This window comes from Rhipicephalus microplus, chromosome X (genome assembly GCF_043290135.1).
Source record: "Rhipicephalus microplus isolate Deutch F79 chromosome X, USDA_Rmic, whole genome shotgun sequence".
NCBI lineage: Eukaryota > Metazoa > Arthropoda > Arachnida > Ixodida > Ixodidae > Rhipicephalus > Rhipicephalus microplus.
Genome location: NC_134710.1, coordinates 195,008,983 through 195,028,411, shown reverse-complemented (window position 1 = coordinate 195,028,411; position 19,429 = coordinate 195,008,983). Strand labels below are relative to the sequence as shown.

Sequence of the window (19,429 nt, the reverse complement as noted above, 5' to 3'; positions counted from 1 at the left end):
TCCAACGTGCGGCTGTATTCAATCAACCCATACTTCGTTTGCCATGCTGGCTATCACAACGCGATAAAACTTTGCTGTGTCGCATGTGGTTGGACGCGTGGCATTTACGAATGCGTATTCGTGTTTCATTGGAATGGCTAGCAGCGCGGCATGCAACAGAAGAGTCTGGGACCTCGGCCGACGGTCTCGCATACGCACAAAGTCACTAAAGCTCTCTTGTGCTTCTTAAGGACTTGCTGGACTTCACGAGCGCTTGTGAAAGAACAGCGTGAGACCGCGCTGTGTAGTCTCGAGTGGACTATTTTGCTATTTTTTATTTCCTCCTCCTCCTCCTCCTTCTTCTTCTTCTTCTTCTTCTTCTTCTTCTTCTTCTTCTTCTTCTTCTTCTTCTTCTTCTTCTTCACATCTTTCCTTCATCTGATTCCCCTTTTCACCCACCCTTAGTGTAGAGTAGCCAGCCGAGCAAAGCTTGATTAACCTCCTTGCCTTTCCTTTCTATTTCTCCCTCTCTTTAGGAACACTGGCAACAACAACAACAACAACAACAACAACAACAACAACAACAACAACAACAACAACAACAACAACAACAACAACAACAACAACAACAACAACAATAATAATAATAATAATAATTTAATACTCCGCTTCAGCCTCAGTTCTTGACAATACGATAGAACTGACTTATCAAAGTCAAACGCAAATACAGACAGACAGACCAACATTTTTGCGTCGAAGTTCTATCGTCTATCGAAGGTCTATCGTCAAGAAAGACTATCGTCTTTAAAAAGAGGGCCTCTTTTTGCGTTCACATATGACACTTCCCATACGACGGTATAGTAATACTACACAGTACTCTGGCAATCATGATTTCTTTTCAACCTCTCTGAACAGCGAACGCATGTGCGCTCTAGAGGCGTCATCAAAGAATGGAGCAAAAAAGAAAATGTCTAGGCGCGTGTCGTCACTGTTGTTGTTACTTTGTAATAAGAAAATGCACCTTAGTCAATCCTTAGATGCAACATTGTACTCGACATTTTACGTTCCTTGCGCTCACGTTTTCTGGCACACATGTTTTCCTTTTCATTCGAATAGTTTGTTCTGAGTTAATTTCGGACTCATTGCTGACACACCGAGAAAATAAAAAAGAAACGCGTTAATATGTGGACGTGGTTTGTGGGCGCGAGACAAGTTCTACGGGGGTCTGAAATTCTGCTCCGCAGGACTCCGATGGTTTCACATGGCAGCGCCGGGAGTGTTCATTGTGATTCTTCATCTTGCGAGTATTGACAGTTTTGAATATCATAAAGTGTATGGCTACATAGTTTAATTTGTCTTGTGTCCGTAACGAAGTGTCATAAGCGTCGCACTCTTGCGCTTCTTCATTTAAGTACACCGTAACTAAAGAAATATATTCTTTGCGAAGAGAACCTTTGACGTGAGTGGCGAAAAAAGAAAACGTTGAACGCACAAAAGCAGTATACTTACGCCAGCAGCGATGTATTGGCCGTTGAGAGCACTGAACATAGTGGGCCAAGTTTCGTAGTAGCTTGACTGTGACACCAGCTGTGTTACGGATGCGATGATGTAGAGGACGACAGCCGTCACTGTGTACGCCAGCTCCTGCGTGAGGGGAGAGGAGTTATGAAGGCGTGAGGAAAATGACATCCAGACTGTCCTCGACTACATGGGATAGAGGTTCTCTCTCTCACACACAAACACACACACACACACACACACACACACACACACACACACACACACACACACACACACACACACACACACACACACACACACACACACACACGCACACACACACACACCAGCTATACGCCCCTAATATAGGGTTCAAATGTCTCGAAATGATTTTTGTGATTTGCGAACATACAAATTTAAATATTTTTGAAGCGACCTCCGCGAACAACTTAAACAATGAGGCACGGGGCGGTGCCATTTTGTCAGGTGTGTCATTACATACCACAGTAGCGCAAAGGATAGTGTTCTGCTGTTAAGCACAAGTCGCTATTTTCAGTCTCGGCGACTTCATGTGCAATAAAATGAAACAAAAAAGTACTAGTTAGCAGTTGCACATCATTATCCGAGGCTACTGAAAACAGCAGATTCATTTTTAATTCTAATTTTCACGTACTCAATATTTCAAGAAAACTTTCATCGCAATTGGCGGGTGAAGAGCAATTCATAGTACGTACCGACACCCACTGCTGCCGCAACAGTCAGCGGATGCGTGCTATTATGGTAGGCGTCGTCTGACGTATGCCTTACGCACTGTGTGCAGTGCTTCACCGAAAGCACTGCACACAGGCAAAATTTGCTCTTCATTAAAATAGGAAAGTAGATAAAAAAAGAAAGTACCACGCATTGGTGGTATCAGATTCATGCGAACCCGCCAGCACTTTAGCTGCAATTTTTTTTTGGGGGGGGGGGGGTTGAGTGAAAGCGTGGTGGATCAACGTATTTTCGCAAATTGAGTGGTTGTATGCACATCGCAGACTTACCAGGCAAGTCAACCCACCTCCCCCTACACTGGAATTCAAAAGGTAACTTATGGTCTTACGTGACGCCAGTAATCTGAGCACAGGCGTCTGTTTTTTTTTTTAGAAACGAATTGACTCTACAATACGACGATGTGAATATCATACGTATCATTCAGCAGTGCATTCCTGCGGGGTCCAGCAAAGCTAGCTTCTAGAGTCTTGGAAGTTCACATGTAGTATTTATTGTACACTGTTACAAAAGCAGAGCCAACACTGGAACCACAATAGACGCTATACATCTGTTATGACCTGTATCATGGACTCTACCATGACCTGCGTCCTATAGTTGTACACGTAATACGTTTATTGCCTTGTTACAAAATTAGATATCCAGCATTGCAATCACAATTGATGTCGCACGTGCATGACATGTGCATAGGATCTTTTTCCAATGAAGTTTCAAGATCTGGCTTGGATATTTGGTAGAATACATATTTGACTGCCATGCAGAATGTCTTTGATTCCTGCTGAGATCCTGATTTTTATTCTTCGCTATCCTTCAAAAGGAATGTATAAAACATCTACATCTTGCCGTTACTTATCTACGGAGCAAAAAGCTGGAGGCTTACAAAGAGGGTTCAACTTAACTTGAGGACGAAGCAGCGAGCGATGGAAAGGAAAATGATAGGTGTAACTTAAAGAGACAGGAAGAGAGCAGACTGGTTTAGGGAACAAAGGGCGGTGAAGGATATTATATTTTAAATCAGTAAGAACAAATGAACATGGGCCGGGCAGCTAGCACATAGGCGGGAGAACTACTGGTCATTAAAGGCAAGAGACTTGGTTCTAAGAGCAGGCAAACACGCGAGGGGAGACAGAAAGTCAGGTGGGCCGATGAGATTCAGAAGTTTGTAGTTACATTGTGACAGACGTTAGCACAGGAGCTGGTTGATTGGTGGAACATCGGAGACGCCTTTGCCCTGCAGTGGGCGTAGTCAGGCTGATCATAATCATGATGATGAAGATGATGATAATAAAGTTAGGAAGACGACCACGATAACTAATAATAATATAATTGTTGGAGTTTAACGTTCCAAAACGACCCCGAGAACTCCCACATGTTAATAGCTGGAAGAACGAACGAACGAACGAACGAATGAATGGGCTTCCTCTCATCCGTCCGCCCATGTATGTGTGTATTTATTTGATTCGCTAAGAAATGCTCCGCATTTATTGTACATAAAAGCAAACGAAAGGGATAAAATGGCCACTGACTGCACTGGTGAGAGATTGGCGTAGTTTTATTAAATGACAAAAATATACGATACAGGGAGATTAGAGTAGCGGAAAGCATCGATCTATAAATTTGCTTTTACATTAAAAGTTGGCGTTTGACGTTTATTTGCAGAAGGCTTTCATCGTGAGTTTACACAAAATAAGGCTGTGGAGATGTCTTCCTCTACCACCTTCTGTACTCCTTCTTCCGCGGCCCGTACGACTAGAATACACTCTCTCTCATAAGAAGAAGAAAAAAGAAGAATAAGAAGAAGAAAGAAGCATAAGAAAAAGAAAAAAGAAGCATAAGAAAAAGAAGAAGAAGAAGTAGAAGAAGAAAAAGAAAAAGAAGAAAAAGAAAAGGAAAAGGAAAAGAAGAAAAAGAAAAAGAAGAAGAGGAAGAAAAAGAAGAAGAAGAAGAAGAAGAAGAAGAAGAAGAAGAAAAAGAAAAAAAAGAAGAAGAAGAAGAAGAAGAAGAAGAAGAAGAAGAAGAAGAAGAAGAAGAAGAAGAAGAAGAAGAAGAAGAAGAAGAAGAAGAAGAAGGGTGCGCGCTTCAGTCAACGCCTCGCCGATCGAAGGGTTTCAGGCTGGTCACATACGTGACCTCTCTATATTGGCAGAGAGTCTTCCACTAATAGCGAGGCGCGCTATGCGATAGTCCACTGCACCTAGATGGCCAAGCACAACGCATGGCTCGGTAAATCGGCCAAGTAGTCTTTATTTAGCACGAGTCACGCTTGCACAAAGGCTGCCATATCCACACGAAGTCTGCCGGATCACAAGTGTCGTACTGATGCTTGCTATACTAAAGGGCTTTTGCTCAGCCTTACGAGGCCGTTGTACGCAAGCGGGCAAAACAGCGAGCTTCTTGCGTGAGACGTTCGGCAGTTTTGGCTAAAGAAGAATCGTCATGGTCAGGAAAAAAACAAAAAAAACAACAGATGGCATTCAGTGTATGCCATGCGGATCGACCGTAAAGGTGAAAGAAAGTGCTGCAGCCAGTGGTGTCATGTTAGGCAGCATAAAAGGCATAAATTTTGCCAAGGAGACCCGTGACAAACACTATTCTTTTTGTCCCTGAGGTATCGGACGGTAACATGAAGCGCCTCAACAGGCAATCTGTTTCGGTGATGCTGGAAGGACTCGTGCCAAACGAGATCACAGACATCAGAGTGAACACGCGTAAGAACGTATTGGCCATCGACGTTTTGCATGCTGCGGCACTTAATGTACTGCGCAACGTCAACGAGTTGGGGGGAATGAAAGTTCGCTCCTACATTCCTGTGAGCTCTAACGTCGTCACTGGAGTCATCTACGATGTGGATACTGCCATTCCCAGCTCCGACTTCGATGTTCTGGTAAAACCGGTAAATGAAGCCAGCGTCATCGCAAAAGTTGTCCGTTTGGGAAACTCACGCTGCTTGAAGATCATGTTCAAGGGCGACACTCTTCCTTCACACGTAAAGGTGGGCCATTTTCGGCATTCAGTGCGACCTTTCATACCGAAGCCCTTACAGTGTTATAAGTGCATGAAGATGGGCCACGTGAGAAGCGTATGCGAAAATAGGACGGTGTGTCCTCGTTGCGTGGAAGCCCATTCTGTGGATGACTGCGAAGCAACTACGCTCAAATGCTCGAATTGTCATGGGTCACATGAAGCTTCGTCAAAAGAATGCCCCAAAATCCGAAGAGAAATAGCGGTATTGAAGCAAATGGTCAGAGACAATTCGTCGCATCGAGAGGCTGCCAGGACCGTCCTAAAGAGGCGTCACCGTCGCCGCAGTTCATCAAAGAACGCCGCAGACGCTGCATCGAAAGCACCACTCCACCACCCTTCTCTTCCACCGCCCTTGCCTCCCAGACCTAAGGCGGCCAGCGCGGTCAACAAACCAACGAGCAGCACAGTTGCAGATGAATCAGTTTGGCCTTCATTGCCGAAATCACAGCCACTTGCAAATCCCAAGCGCACATCGACAGTCACATCACTCCAGCCAGCCGCTGACAAGCTGCCTGAGGAGGACACAGAAGTCATCAGAATGTTCCGAACACTGCTGGATGCCATGCGAAAGCTGTGCAGCAGCCTGAAGTCTCCACTCGCTCAGAGTGCACTACAAGTACTGGATGCTCTAAGTCCAGTATTTGCAAGTCTCCAGTAGCAACCATGGCTCGACCAATTTTCTCCTTCCGCAACGAGGTCCGACAAGCGTCGATAATGCAGTGGAACGCGAGAGGCCTGAGATCCCGCATCTCTTCGTTCCGTCAGTATATATTCATGAATCGTATTCCTATGATAGTTATATGTGAACCAAACATGCAACAACCTCCTAAACTATCAGGGTATGAATCTTTCGTTTCTTCAACGTGCGAGGAACGCAGCAAGGTGGTTGTTTACATTCGCACAGATTTCACATATGTGCATCATGCAGTTCAACCGCATGATGACAATCAATATGTCTGCTTACGTGTTAAAAAGGAAAAAGTGTCATTCACACTCATTGGTGTCTACATATCACCATCCGGACGATTTGAACAAGACCGACTACGAGACATACTGACAACAACTGCGGGCCCGTGGGTTATAACTGGAGACTTCAACGCACATCACTTAATCTGGGGTAGTTCGACGATCAACGCTAAAGGAAGTAACCTCGTGTCATTCGCTTCCAAGCATGACCGATGTTTCTTAAATGATGGCAGTCCTACATACCTGCGGGGCCTTACGTACAGCAGTTGCCTCGATTTGACTCTGGTATCCAGAAACTTCCGGTCGCAAGTGCACTGGTTTTCAGACATCGAAACGCATGGGAGTGACCACATTCCGACTTATATGCGAATAAGGGGTCTTACTAACTCCTTTCCTAAGACCACAATACGAAGAATTGATTGGTCCAAGTTTCAGCGACTCATGGAAAATACATGCCGTGAAGACCCTGACCAGAACTTGGAACATGTCATCAAAGAGGCAATGAGGGAAGCTTCCTGTCTCCTCCCGTTCACCGGCAAGCGTTCAGATTTCGACGTTGAACTGGAAAAACTGTGCGCGCTTCGCCGAAGGGCGGAAAGAAGATACAGGCGGACGAAAGCAATACGCGACTTGAGGCTGGCACGACGCATACAGAAAAAAGTCCAACGACGTTTAGACAAACTTGCACAGGAACGCTGGAAATCATTCTGCGAATCATTGGATCCCCGAAAGCCGTTGTCCCGCATCTGGAGCACTATTCGTGGCCTGCGCTCGGCTCCCCAACAAAGACATCCTTTCATGGCTTTAGCCCTACATTCAGGCCACACCCAACTTGAAGTGGCAAATGAGTTTTGTACGCGAATCGCCGGTGTGTCCGCCTTGTCTGCTGGCACCATTAGGAGTGTTATCCCTGAACCCCGCATCTACGAAATGGACAATCTTTTCACTATAGAAGAACTTGACGCATCTTTGGCGGCTTCCCGACGATCATCTTCACCAGGACCCGATGGCATCACCTACGCCGCTCTAGCCAACCTTCAACAGGAGGCAAGGGGACAGTTGTTAAGCTATTACAACCACTCATGGCTGGCGGGCAATGTTCCCCAGGATTGGAAGATAAGTCGACTTGTGCCACTACTCAAGGCAGGAAAGTCACCATTTGATTTGACATCATTTCGCCCTGTTGCCCTCGCAAGTTGCGTAGGAAAAGTCATGGAAAGGATGATACTTACACGCCTAGAATGGTACCTTGAGCGGTACAACGTATACCCAAACTGCATGACGGGTTTTCGGCGAGGTAGGTCATCTCTTGACAACGTGATTGATCTCACAACATTTATCCAGCAACAGAAGAGCCTCAAGCGCATACCACTGGCACTCTTCCTCGATGTCAAAGGGGCTTATGATAACGTAATACATAAAGCCATCCTAGACTCGTTGGAAGCTGTTGGAATTGGTGGTCGGGTGTTCCAATGGATCCAGGATTATTTGACAAGAAGGTCCTTTTTTGTACAAACCTCAGATGGACCTACCACCAATTACTATATCTCCCGTGGCGTTCCTCAGGGCGCCGTATTAAGTCCCACTTTATTTAACCTCGTGATGGTAGGACTTCGTGAAATTTTGCCAAGTACCATCCTCATATCCATATATGCTGACGATATTTGTCTATGGACTTCGGCTGTAACTCGTCTACAAGTACGTGCAAGAGTCCAGCAGGCTGCCACCTTGACATGCTCATATCTCCGCAAGCAAGATCTTTCCGTCTCAACGGAGAAATGTGCATTGGTTGCGTTTACCCGCAGAGCCATGACACAATACCCCGTTACCATCAATGGACAAAATATTCCATACCAGAAGAACCATCGCTTCCTGGGTGTGATTATTGACAGGGACCTTTCGTGGAGTGCCCACTGCAATTACCTGAAGAGAAGGCTAACTTCCATTGTTCATATAATGCGGTTCCTCTGCGGAAAATCTTGGGGCGCATCGATAAGGTCAATGATGCAGCTATACAGAGCACTGTTTCTGAGATTTTTGCGCTACAGCTTGCCGTCACTGGCAAGTACGTGCAAGACGAACATCCGCACTCTCGAAAGTATGCAAGGACAAGCACTACGCGTGTGCTTAGGATTGCCGCGATGCACCTCAACCTACGGGGCAATTATGATCGCAAGAGAGCATCCAATTCGAACATACATCACCACTGACAATTTGAGAGCCCACATAAGACACCTCTGCCGAGTTCCTGGTCACCATGTTGCAGTGTTGCCACTTCAAAGACCACACGCGATCTTTTCAAAGATTATTTCTGCCCATAGAGAATGCCTTCCTTTTGGCTTCACTCCCGCAACAAGACCAGCGTCACCCCCATGGTGCCTACAACAACCACAGGTGTGCCTCACTATTCCGGGAATAGCGAACAAGAGCCATCATTCAACAGTGGTCCTACGACAGGTTACATTGTCGCTACTCAACGAAAAATACGGCCAGAGGACCCACATTTACACCGATGGATCGGTCTCGGCTGACAGCTCCACAGGTGCTGTTGTCATCCCGGCGTACCAGGTCACTATAAAGCTTAAACTGTCGCATAGGACAACATCCACAGCAGCGGAGCTTGCCGCCTTACGTGCTGCTATGCTTTATATCGCGGAAGCCTGACCTCAAAAATGGGCTGTGTTCTGTGACTCCAAGGCATCCCTTCAGAGCTTGCAATCAGCTTTACGACAGCGGGAGCACCAACAACTAGTGAATGAAATAAGAGAAGTGATTCACGAAGTTTTATCCAAAGGACTTGACTTGGTGTTCCAGTGGTTACCGGGACATTGTGGTATTGTCGGTAATGACCTTGCTGATAATGCTGCCCGATTTGCCCACGCGGACGCCCAGACAACCCCAATTCCATTGTCGAGAACCGACGCTGCAAGGGGCCTTCACTCGTTCGCTAACACAATGTCGGAAACTTGGCTGAGTGACCCCAGTGTCAGGAACCGCCGCCTACACAAATTGGACCCATCGAGAAAGCTTCAAGTTCCATCGGACCTCTCCCGCCAGGATGCAACTTTACTGTGCCGCCTGTGGTTAGGAGTAGCTTTTACAAAGGCGTACTCCTTTCGCATAGGAATGGCGGATAGCTCCCGATGTGAATCGTGCGACACTGACGAGACAATAGTACATCTACTGTGTTCATGTGAACGTTTTGCGAGCGAACGCAATCTGCTACGCGAAACGTTGGAGACACTAGACAGTAGACCTTTTTCCGAAGAAAAGATACTTGGCTCATGGCTCTACGCGTCGCTGGCCAGCAAAGCGACGCGGGCACTGCTAAGTTTTCTGAAGACGACCGGACTACGCGACCGCTTATAAGCGTGCAATGGACAAGGTCCCACCAACATACACGTTGCCCTTCACTTCTCTCTCTTCTCCTTTAATCCCCTCACCCCTTCCCCCAGTGCAGGGTAGCAAACCGGACGTGCGTCTGGTTGACCTCCCTGCCTTTCATTTCTTCCCTTCCTCCTCCTCCTCCCATAAAAGGCGTACGCGATGTGCGGTAAGACGCCGTCCCAGTTCTTGTAGTTTTATGCAACGTACACTGGAGACGTGTTCACCAGCGTCCGATATGAGCGCTCTGTGAGGCCCGACGTCTGCAGATGGTACGTCGTCGAGCGTCATATACAAAGGAGTTCGTCGATAGATTGGTGAGCGCGCGTGCCTGTCAGACGCTCGGCTCGCTAACCAGAGAAACAGGATGTGGGATGTTAGCGTCAATTCGCCACAGTGTTACGAAAGCGGTACGTTTAAAATAACATTTGCGCATTGATGAAGGTCACATGTCTTAGCCTTACAGACCGGATCTGACGTCAGCAATGCATTCGATATTTCCTCAGAATTTTTTGGGGGGAGATGAGGGCATTTTTCGAGGCGCATAAATCATCTCATTAGAAATTTCGTGTCACTGTTATCCTCTCCATCCTTTCATGTTGTGTGTGCTATACATACAGCCATGTATAGAATAGAACCTTAGTTGTAAGTCAGCGCTTCGTCCGTCTCTTTCACTGTCTTGTGTTTTCACGCTGTTTTTCACCTCATATATTGTGTACCAACTCGCCCAAATAAACACTTTAGTACATATTTTACACTCGCACAATAAAGTACATCAACAAGTATGCACTGAATAAACCCAAACCACATTGTTTTGAGGCATGCATCCTGCGGCACGCAATAAACCGAATTTCCTCACATGTGTGCGAATCGTGTGATCGAGAAAGTTATATAAATGTATAGATTCTGCGTTTATTGACTTCTCAAAATCCTTTGATGTTGTGGTTCGCAGTTCGTTGGTACAGAATACAGAGATTGGGGCGGGAGCTGCTTCAAGAGAAGGTTAGATATTGCGGCTGAAGTTCTTTCACAACATTCGTGGTTTAAGTGGCACATCTAGACTACGGAAAGCATATTTTATGTTCACATTATTATTTCACTCATTTGGTTTGATTGATTGATATGTGGGGTTTAAAGTCCCAAAACCACCATATGATTATGAGAGACGCACACTCATTTGGTCATGGGAACGGAGCTCGCAGATACAAGAGACAGATATAGCTATTTAGTATTTCACGTTTCCCCCCAAGACTACTGTTGGTGGCTCGGGCCGGCCACAATCTGTGGTTGTGCATATGGTGACAATGGACGCTTCGATGCAATTATTTGGCTGTATACGCTGTCTTGTATGCTCTAAAACTGATAATGCACTCTTCGTCATGCTCAAAATCACCTTGATACTTTATTTTTGCTGTTGTCTGCATGTATACCCCACGTTGTAATGCCACACCGACGCTGAGTGTAAAATTTACGAACGAATCGATATCCAATCCAATCAACGCGCACTGAAGGGGCCAGTTCCACTATGGGACTCTGATACGTCTGCGATATTATATTGTCGTTTCCGCGGTATTGCGCAGGCCTATCGTGTTACGCTAAAAGTGCCGCATGCAAGCAACCTCCACATACGTTTGGCATTCCGCACAGCTAATATGCTGTATAAGTGGACCGTGAAAAGCAAGCGAGACGAGGCGATGCGGCGTCGCTTCCACACCACGAGTCGTCGCTGATTAGCGCCCTGGTTCACGCATTGTGGGCGAGCAATGAACCACGTTATCCCTGGTGGCCTTGTCGCTCTCCAAAGCTGACCGACCGACGATGCGTGACCGCCGAGGTGAGGGCCGCGCCCCCTCCGCGTGCACACCCGACGCGGAAGGGCGAAGCCACCGAAGCCCTGACAACACGCTACGCCTGTTTCAGCAGAATTTATTAAAAACAAACGCAGTGCGTAAAATTACATTGAAAATTAATATTTCCAATTATGCAGTAGGACGTACTTACGCAATTAGTTAATCTATGTACGCGCAATGCGTTTCTCGCGTATGTAGGTCGCGGCATCTTTTCCATACTGCCTGAACTGTCTGTACGCCGTGGCGGAGCAGCGGTGCTCAGCTGCTGACCCGCCGGTCGCGGGTTCGATTCCGGCGGTCGCATCTCGATGGAGGCGAAATGCTAGAGGCCCGTGTACTGTGCGATGCCAGCACACGTTAAAGGGGACGTGACCTGGTCACCCAACAAAACGAAGGTAGAGGGTCGAAGATGCTCGTGCATGCGTGAAAACTGGACCGTGAAAGATTATTTCAGTACAAAATAAGACGTGGAAGTCTTCGGCTGCAAACTCCGCCCACCGCCGGCAACCGCCATTTTGCCGTGGTCCGCATCACGTCACAAACCGATGGGAGCACTGCCGTCGTCTGCTACCAAACAGCACCTTCGGTACGCGGCCACTGTGTTGCGACTGTTGCGTGCCGCGTGGTCCGCTCGTGTCGCCAGTGTTGCGAAGTGGTACCAGTATCATCGTCATGCCGTCATCAACCCGCGATTCGGGCAATAATTCATCGAGCTGCAGAAGCTGTGACGACGTCGTCTACGCTGCGCATTTTGATTTCGACCCTATCGCCACCAGCTCTTTGACGCTTTTCAAACCCACTCTGTCGCTTAGCTTGGAGGACGGGACGGTGCAAAAACACGGTCGCCATAGCGCCTGGCCGCAGCCTCTGCTTTTTCACTGGTGCCGTTGTAAGACAGGAAGGAGACGCGGCACCGGGGCGCTTTGTCCCAGTGGGATACCTAACTCGCCGTGAAGACGCTGGTCATCATTGTAGCTGTCTGTCATGAAGTGCACTGAGCACAAAATAGACGCGTCTCTCGCACACCACTACTTCCTGCGCACGTTTATCCCTCAAGCCTTGCGTTTGGCGGGCTCTTTAGAGAACTTGAAGAATGACACAGTACTCTCCCTGCTCTGTACTCTCTGTCACCCAACAGCGCAGCATGGGCGATGCGGTGGCATTGCTTCAACCGCTGCAAATAATTCAGTTCCAGTGGCACGTTGAATAACGCTGAAACAACTCGATTGCAAGCACAGCTGACCATGATACACGATGACCCTCCGTAATGCACAACATGCAGAAGCTCGCGGGGCAAGCGGTTTGTTACGTAACGGCTAGCGAGCGCGCCAGTGTTGCCTGACCGTTTCGCTTGCTCGTTTATAAAAATATTTGATTATAAAGTAAAGGCACAGCCAAACGCGCTGAAATTTCGCCAGCTTGTTTGTGAACGTACAAGAATCAGCCCACAAAACACAGATTATGGTCGAAAATTGGATGTCGTGACCCCTTTAGAGAACCCCAGGTGAGCGGAATTTCCGGAGCTCTCTATTACGGGGTCTCTCACAATCATATCGTGGTTTTGGGACGTAAACCCTCAGATATTATTAATAGTGTCTGCACTATGTTGACGATTGCAAAACTTTACGTATGTTAGCTGGTGACGTACGCCGATATTACGGAGCGCAATGCAGTCATTAGTGTTGCCAAGTATACGATGGTCTGCGCAAAAAAAAAAAAACACCAGCAAGTGTACAATATTCGTTTTATATAGGGTGCGGACTCACTGAGTCCCGTCGCGCACAATAACTGTTGTATAGAGTGAGCTAACGCAACTTGAACAACTAATCTTCAGCACAATATGAGAGAGAGAAATAAACTTTATTTTCGACCACGATATGAGAGAGAGAGAGAGAAATAAACTTTATTTTCGACCAGGCGTGCGTTCTCTTCGCCCAGAGGTGGGTGACTTCCCGATTCCAGGTAGCCATGGCTAGCCGCCAACGCCCGAGCCCTTTCCACTAGCCGGAGCTGGTCCTCAGGGTTTACTAACGTCAGCAACGCCTCCCACTGGTTTTCTGGATTTTCTTGTACGCTGTGTTCGTCAATGGGAGGGACACTCAGGCTGTTTCGACAACCCCATACCATGTGGTACAGGGTGTTTGTAGAGTCTGCGCAGCAGTGACAGTTACTGCTGTAGTTGCCGGGGTACATTACGTGTAGTAGTGTACCGTGCGGATAGGTGCCTGTCTGTAGCCTTCTCCAGGTCACTGATTCTTCTTCACTTAGCCTTTTGTTAGCAAGTGCATATTGGCGTCATTGATTCCGGTAGTGCGCAAGTATGTCGAAGTATTTCCTCGGTATTGGCTCCTCTTCGTTTCCGGAGTCCGAGTACCGCTGTGGAGAAGCCCGGTGTATATTCTCTCGGGCTGCGGCATGCGCCGATCGGTTCCCCGCTAGGGATTCGTGCCCCGGTGTCCAGAGGATACTTGCGTCTTCAAAGTCGCATTGTAGGAGGATTTGAAGGGCTGATTTGTCAATTAATTCCTTTTGAAACCTGCGACATGCTTCTTGTCAGGTCGTCACGACTTGTTACCGATGAAGAACTTGAACCTATTGCTAACGCAAGGCCCAGTTCCTCCGCGGTGGTTGCGTCATTGGCATATGTCGAAGCGGCAGCGAGCCCTGTACTTTTCTCATTCACCACGCAGGCTACGTATTTGTTTGTTCCTCGGTATTTAGTGGTATCTGTGTATCGAGAGAGAGAGAACGAATGTAAGAAAGGTATAGGAGGTTAACTAGACTAAGACCAGTTTGCTACCCTACACGAGGAAAGGGAAATGCTGGAGAAAGAGAGAGAGAGGAGGAGGAGATACAAACTGGACATAACACACCCCGCACACATAGTTCTGGTTTCACAGGCGGTCGCACAGTGATGTTGCCTTCAAGAATTGTAGAAGGGCTCAGGTGGCTTTCTGGGCTGAAGTACTTGAAGGCTACGCTTCCAAGATCTTCTCCAGAGTAAAGGGTCGATCATGCAGCTTCTTTAAGGCACACTGGAGAGTCCAGCGATCTTCTTCAAAGCCTGGAAAATGACACAGGACGTGTTCGAGAGTTTCTACACAATGGCAGTTATCACAATTGGGGAAGCCAGCCATACCAATGCGATATCTTTTTGAAGTGGTGAAGGCAACGCCGACCCACAACCTCATTGTTGCTATTAGCCCCGAGAAGTTGGAGTGGCGCCGCCTGGCGGATGACGTCACGGCACGGACTCTTCAATGCGAGTCGCGGCGCGCCTACATAATGATGCGCTCGCTTTGTGCGCTGTTCCAATGTCTACGTTCGCTTTTTGCTTGTCTAAAGATGCAGATGAATAAAGAAAACAGGTTTAGTAATGTTTCAGGCAAAACAATGAAAGTTTACTTTTGCTTCTGCACAATAACGCGCTGGGTCGTATAGCAATATGAGATGAGTGAAAAGGTCTGTGTCGCGCTGCTAACTCCCATGATGGATTCCATTCGTGACGATGACAGCCGAACTCTGACGGGTGTGAAAATTAAGAACACGCTTCTGTTTGGATACAACAAACTCATTGACGCATAATCATGTGATTTTGAGAAGGAATTAAGACACCATATTTACATTATAAGGTTGATATGTGCATGTCTAATTCTTTTCGGTGATATCAGGACTTATCCTTCCCTAGAATAATTTGTACCGGAGGAATCCACGTATCTACGGACAGCTCTTTCACAAGTGTACCAAGCCCCGCGCTCGCGTGCAGCATCGAATATCGCAACATATATCGGAAGGCGCTCGCCACAGAACATCGCCGCTGCTAATGTGTGTTTTTCTCGTGTACTTGCTCACTCAACACTTTGCTTAGTTTCATGTTTCTCTCGCAATAATTTTGAAGCTTTAATTGACCAAAATTATTGAGGTCAAGTGCGGTTGAGGTTGGGTGCGGGGATTCCTATTGCAGTCAGATTCTGTCTTCGTGCAGAATTGTAGCAACAATGCAGTCGCGCTCTGAACTGCCAGTTTAGATAGCCACCTCATATGTAAAATTTCCTAGCAGTTGATTACCTCTTGGTGCACATGACGCGCAAGTCCAGTCGTCGCCTTGTCGAGGTGAAGGTTGTTTAGTTATTAAATGGGTCCAGAAGCCTATAGGTTGAAATTTTTTAGGGTTTGGGGGAGGACACCTACTTGAAATTATCATTTGTCTCTCTGCAAGGAAAAAAACATTTGGGGGGTAGGGGACAGGCCCGGTGAGCCATCCCCTGGTTACGCCACTGCTTGGGCCACGTGCGCCACAGAAAGTGCGCCACAGAAAGAGTTCACTTTGACTTTCTGACGTTTGTGTTGAATTCGTAGCTATCAGCGGTGCTTCCACGTGGAGCTCCTATTAGCGTTTGTGACGCACAGGCAGAATACTCCAGCATTACATGCAAATCAGAGTATAGGACCACGTAATCCCTGGCGATTGAGAAAATACCTGTACATATGATCCCAGTGAACGAAAATATCTCATTATTTCTAAAATCGTTGTGTGTGCGGCAGTATTATTTTGTTTGCTGGACGAATATGTTACGTCAGTGCTTATGACAGTCATATTCGATTAATGTCTCCTGCTGGAAAAAGCGCAGTTCGGTCAAATCATTTAGATCATTCGCAGATGCATGCGTAACTTGCACGGTAAAGCGCAATGTACTTAGTGAATAGAAAACGTCCCAATTTAATTTCTCATACTTCGACACAGGCATGTTTTGAACCCGTAGTCTACGCTTGTTGTAATAACGTTAGTAACACTTGGCATATTTTCTTAGCACCCGTTTTGTGGTTTTCGCGATAAAAACAACGAACAGCTTCTCCTGCATAACCATGTTCAGAATAAATCTTCTGTTTGGACAGGAGTCTGCCTATCATAAGCTATATTATGGAAACTTCTGACAACTTCAAAACTTTCAATAGTTTTAAAACCTTGCACCTTGTATGTCGAGAAATTTGCGCCACGAAATTGAGAAACAATCACCAACGTATTGCTAAAAGAGCGTGTACGTGGCGGCTGCAGAAAAAGGCGAGAAGCGCCGGCGCAGCAGGCGAGTGCGTGGCGTGACGTCAACTCACCATGACCGCAGCGACGCCAGTGACGCTAATAGCTCACCAGCCACTGCTGCAACAACTGTGCTCGTGCATTTCTTCTTCTTTTGTCATGTTCCTGGTGCATGTTCCTTTCATTGGGAGTAGACCGGGGAAGGTGGGCTTCTCTTTCGACTGCATAACCAAGGCTGTGTAAAAGTGCTTGTCTTGTTTTTGTAAGTTTTAATATTTCTATTTGGTTCACCTTTTGGGCTTCAATTGAATGTTCCCAGGTATTATGCACCCCATAACCTGAAGCTTTGTCGTAGACGTAGTGGGTGAAAGCCCTAAGGCAATTTCATACGCTTTGCGGATGAGGATGTTCATCTTGTTACCCAGACCGTTCTTCATGTCCACGAACGGAGTCCCGTATGTTATGGTGCTTGTACTTAACACTTGAATCGTTGCTATGCAGTCCTCCTCTTTAAGGCCATGACGTTTTCTGGCAACTCGCTTGATTAGATGCGTTACTTGTTGAACTGTTCAAACTGAAAAAAAATATTTTAGTGGTATAGCCTCGGTATTAGATCTTTCACGGAAATATTTTTTTTTGCTTTAGTGCGCACGCTGCCGAATTTAGGCATCTTGATTCTATCATTGGTCGATCCAAGATAGGGCGCGCTAGATAAGCAGCTGTTGTGCTCTGCACCTAAGTGATGAAGATGCAAGCACAGGTTGGAATCCCAATAAGGAAAGTCTTATACGAAGGCGCACAGATAGAAATACCCAGTTGTCTACTGATATTTAGGCACATCTATACAGCATATAGAGGACACAACGTGACCTAACTTAATTTGTCGCCCTTCGAAATGGCGGAATCTCTCATACACTGGGCGCCACTTGTCGCTAGAATCCACATTCAGCTACCCATCGTACTGTGACGCAGGAATATGTGCGTACGTTCGACGGCGTTAACGTGCGTTTGACACGATGAATTTGTGAATGCCATGTAACTCCAACAAATGGAACATGTAGCGCTGTGGCTCAAATACCACGCCTGTTGAACTTCTGTTTCTCGTTCCAGAGGGCGAGCATGTCCGCTACTCTTTGGGATTAAAGCAACGCTACATTGCGGAAATCATGCTTGTAGAACCTTTTATGAGTAATTAAGTCTTGTGAAGTGAAAGCTCTTACGGTAGAATTCAGATTAATTACACCAAATAGTTCAAATGATATTAAAAGTTTCACGGCGACACTTGTGGGCTTGCGCGCCTCGTCTTAACGCCTGGCGCAATGCACCGCGAAAAATCCAGCCATGGACCTTCAGCCTGACACTGCGATCGACCCACGATGCATTACCCCTGAGGCGAAGACCGCACTCTTCGCCAACGCATATGCTACAGTACAAAAGATCGAATGCATCGGCAGAGCGTGCACGAGCTGTTACAATTGGCTGAAGTATTATATGATGTGAGCCATCACTCTTCAGCCTCCCGATAAACTACTACCGAGTGATAAGAATGTAAACAAAGGCAGTAGTAGGCAGTGAAAGGAGAGACATATGAAGGAAGAGGGGACAAACAAAAGAAAAGCCGCGTCTCCAGGTTCTTCTGCTGCTGGGTAGCGCTACTTGAACTAACACGACTCAGGCCATGGTTGTATTTCTTGCTGTTTCAAACGATTATTTCTACTCTTAAGTGGACACACTGAAAATAACGAAAGGTACACGCAATGAAAGCAACAACAAGCAGACACAAAACAAGCGTTTAAAGAAATATAAAGAGTAAATAACAGAATTATTCTTAAGAAAAAAAAAACAGTCTTGTTCACGCATGTAAATCCTCTATTCAATACTGCATGAACGGTAAAAAACTTGCGGCGCATCATTATGTTGCATGACTGCTATTTTTTCACTGTTTCGCGTAATGCGGAGGCAAAACTGCAAGTTTAGAATCGTACAAGTGCAACTACGTGTGCGAAGTTGCATGCATGCGTATGCGATAAGCGCATGGCTTTAACCTCTTGTTCAGAACCATGTGCTGCTGTGGCGAAAAAGGAATATCGCATGGTTCACGTATTGTTGCACAAACAACGCCGCTGGTGAGAGCCGGTAACAATGGGCGACTCTCGCGGCGGTTGGCAGAGAAGCCTTGTGTGAAGTAGACCATGAAGGACATCTCATGATGTGGAACCACACCGTCTCAAAGCGAACAGCCGCGGCGGCGTCAGCGGCGAAGCTCCGCTAGACACGTCGTAACAGAGAGCCGATTGCACGGCGCACTTCAATATTACCTTGCATGTTGAAAATGAGCTATCGTGACAAACCATCCATTTCTTTATAAGCTGACTGCGTCGCACATCCGCTTTCTCCCTGCATCGCAGAGGAGATGCGGCGAAGCTTGGCGACTGCGTGTACGTTGTATACAGGATAGTGCTACCAAGGACGCAAAGCTGTAGGCAGACAGAAAATACAGGGTATCGAGATGTTGGCCTATATACTTGGTACACGAAGAATAACACGACGGCATTCTTGACCCACGCAGTGAGAGGAGCATATCTGCATCAGCGACACCACTGAACAAAAAATATATTTTTTGCTACTCGATATTTTTGCCCCGTCATGAACACACAACACAGTCCGTCTCTATTGGTTGTTCTCTACTCGTTACGTTCCTCAGCGTTTAAGGGGGTTAACAACTTCAGTTTGTTGATATGCCACTCCGAAGAGTATAACTGTTTCCTTCGCGGGCCTCCGGTGAGAAACAGTTAATAACCTAAACAGAGCTCTTTCAACGACACTTTCATTCCATAAAATCACGTATTTATGTACTTTAGCGATAACACAAGCAATTCCTGAGTTGACTTCTATGGTAGCTATTTGCTGTTACAGAAGC

The 19,429-nt window shown here is 46.7% G+C and overlaps 1 protein-coding gene across 2 annotated transcripts in view; it reads right to left on the bottom strand.

Moving 5' to 3' along the window:
- LOC119177348 (MARVEL domain-containing protein 1) overlaps positions 1-19,429 on the bottom strand; it is an 89,640-nt gene that overhangs the window by 2,582 nt on the left and 67,629 nt on the right. For both annotated transcript variants that reach the window (XM_037428828.2, XM_075878438.1), the window contains exon 3: positions 1,489-1,623. In XM_037428828.2, the coding sequence (XP_037284725.1) occupies positions 1,489-1,623 (135 nt within the window). The remainder of the gene's footprint in view (positions 1-1,488; positions 1,624-19,429) is intronic.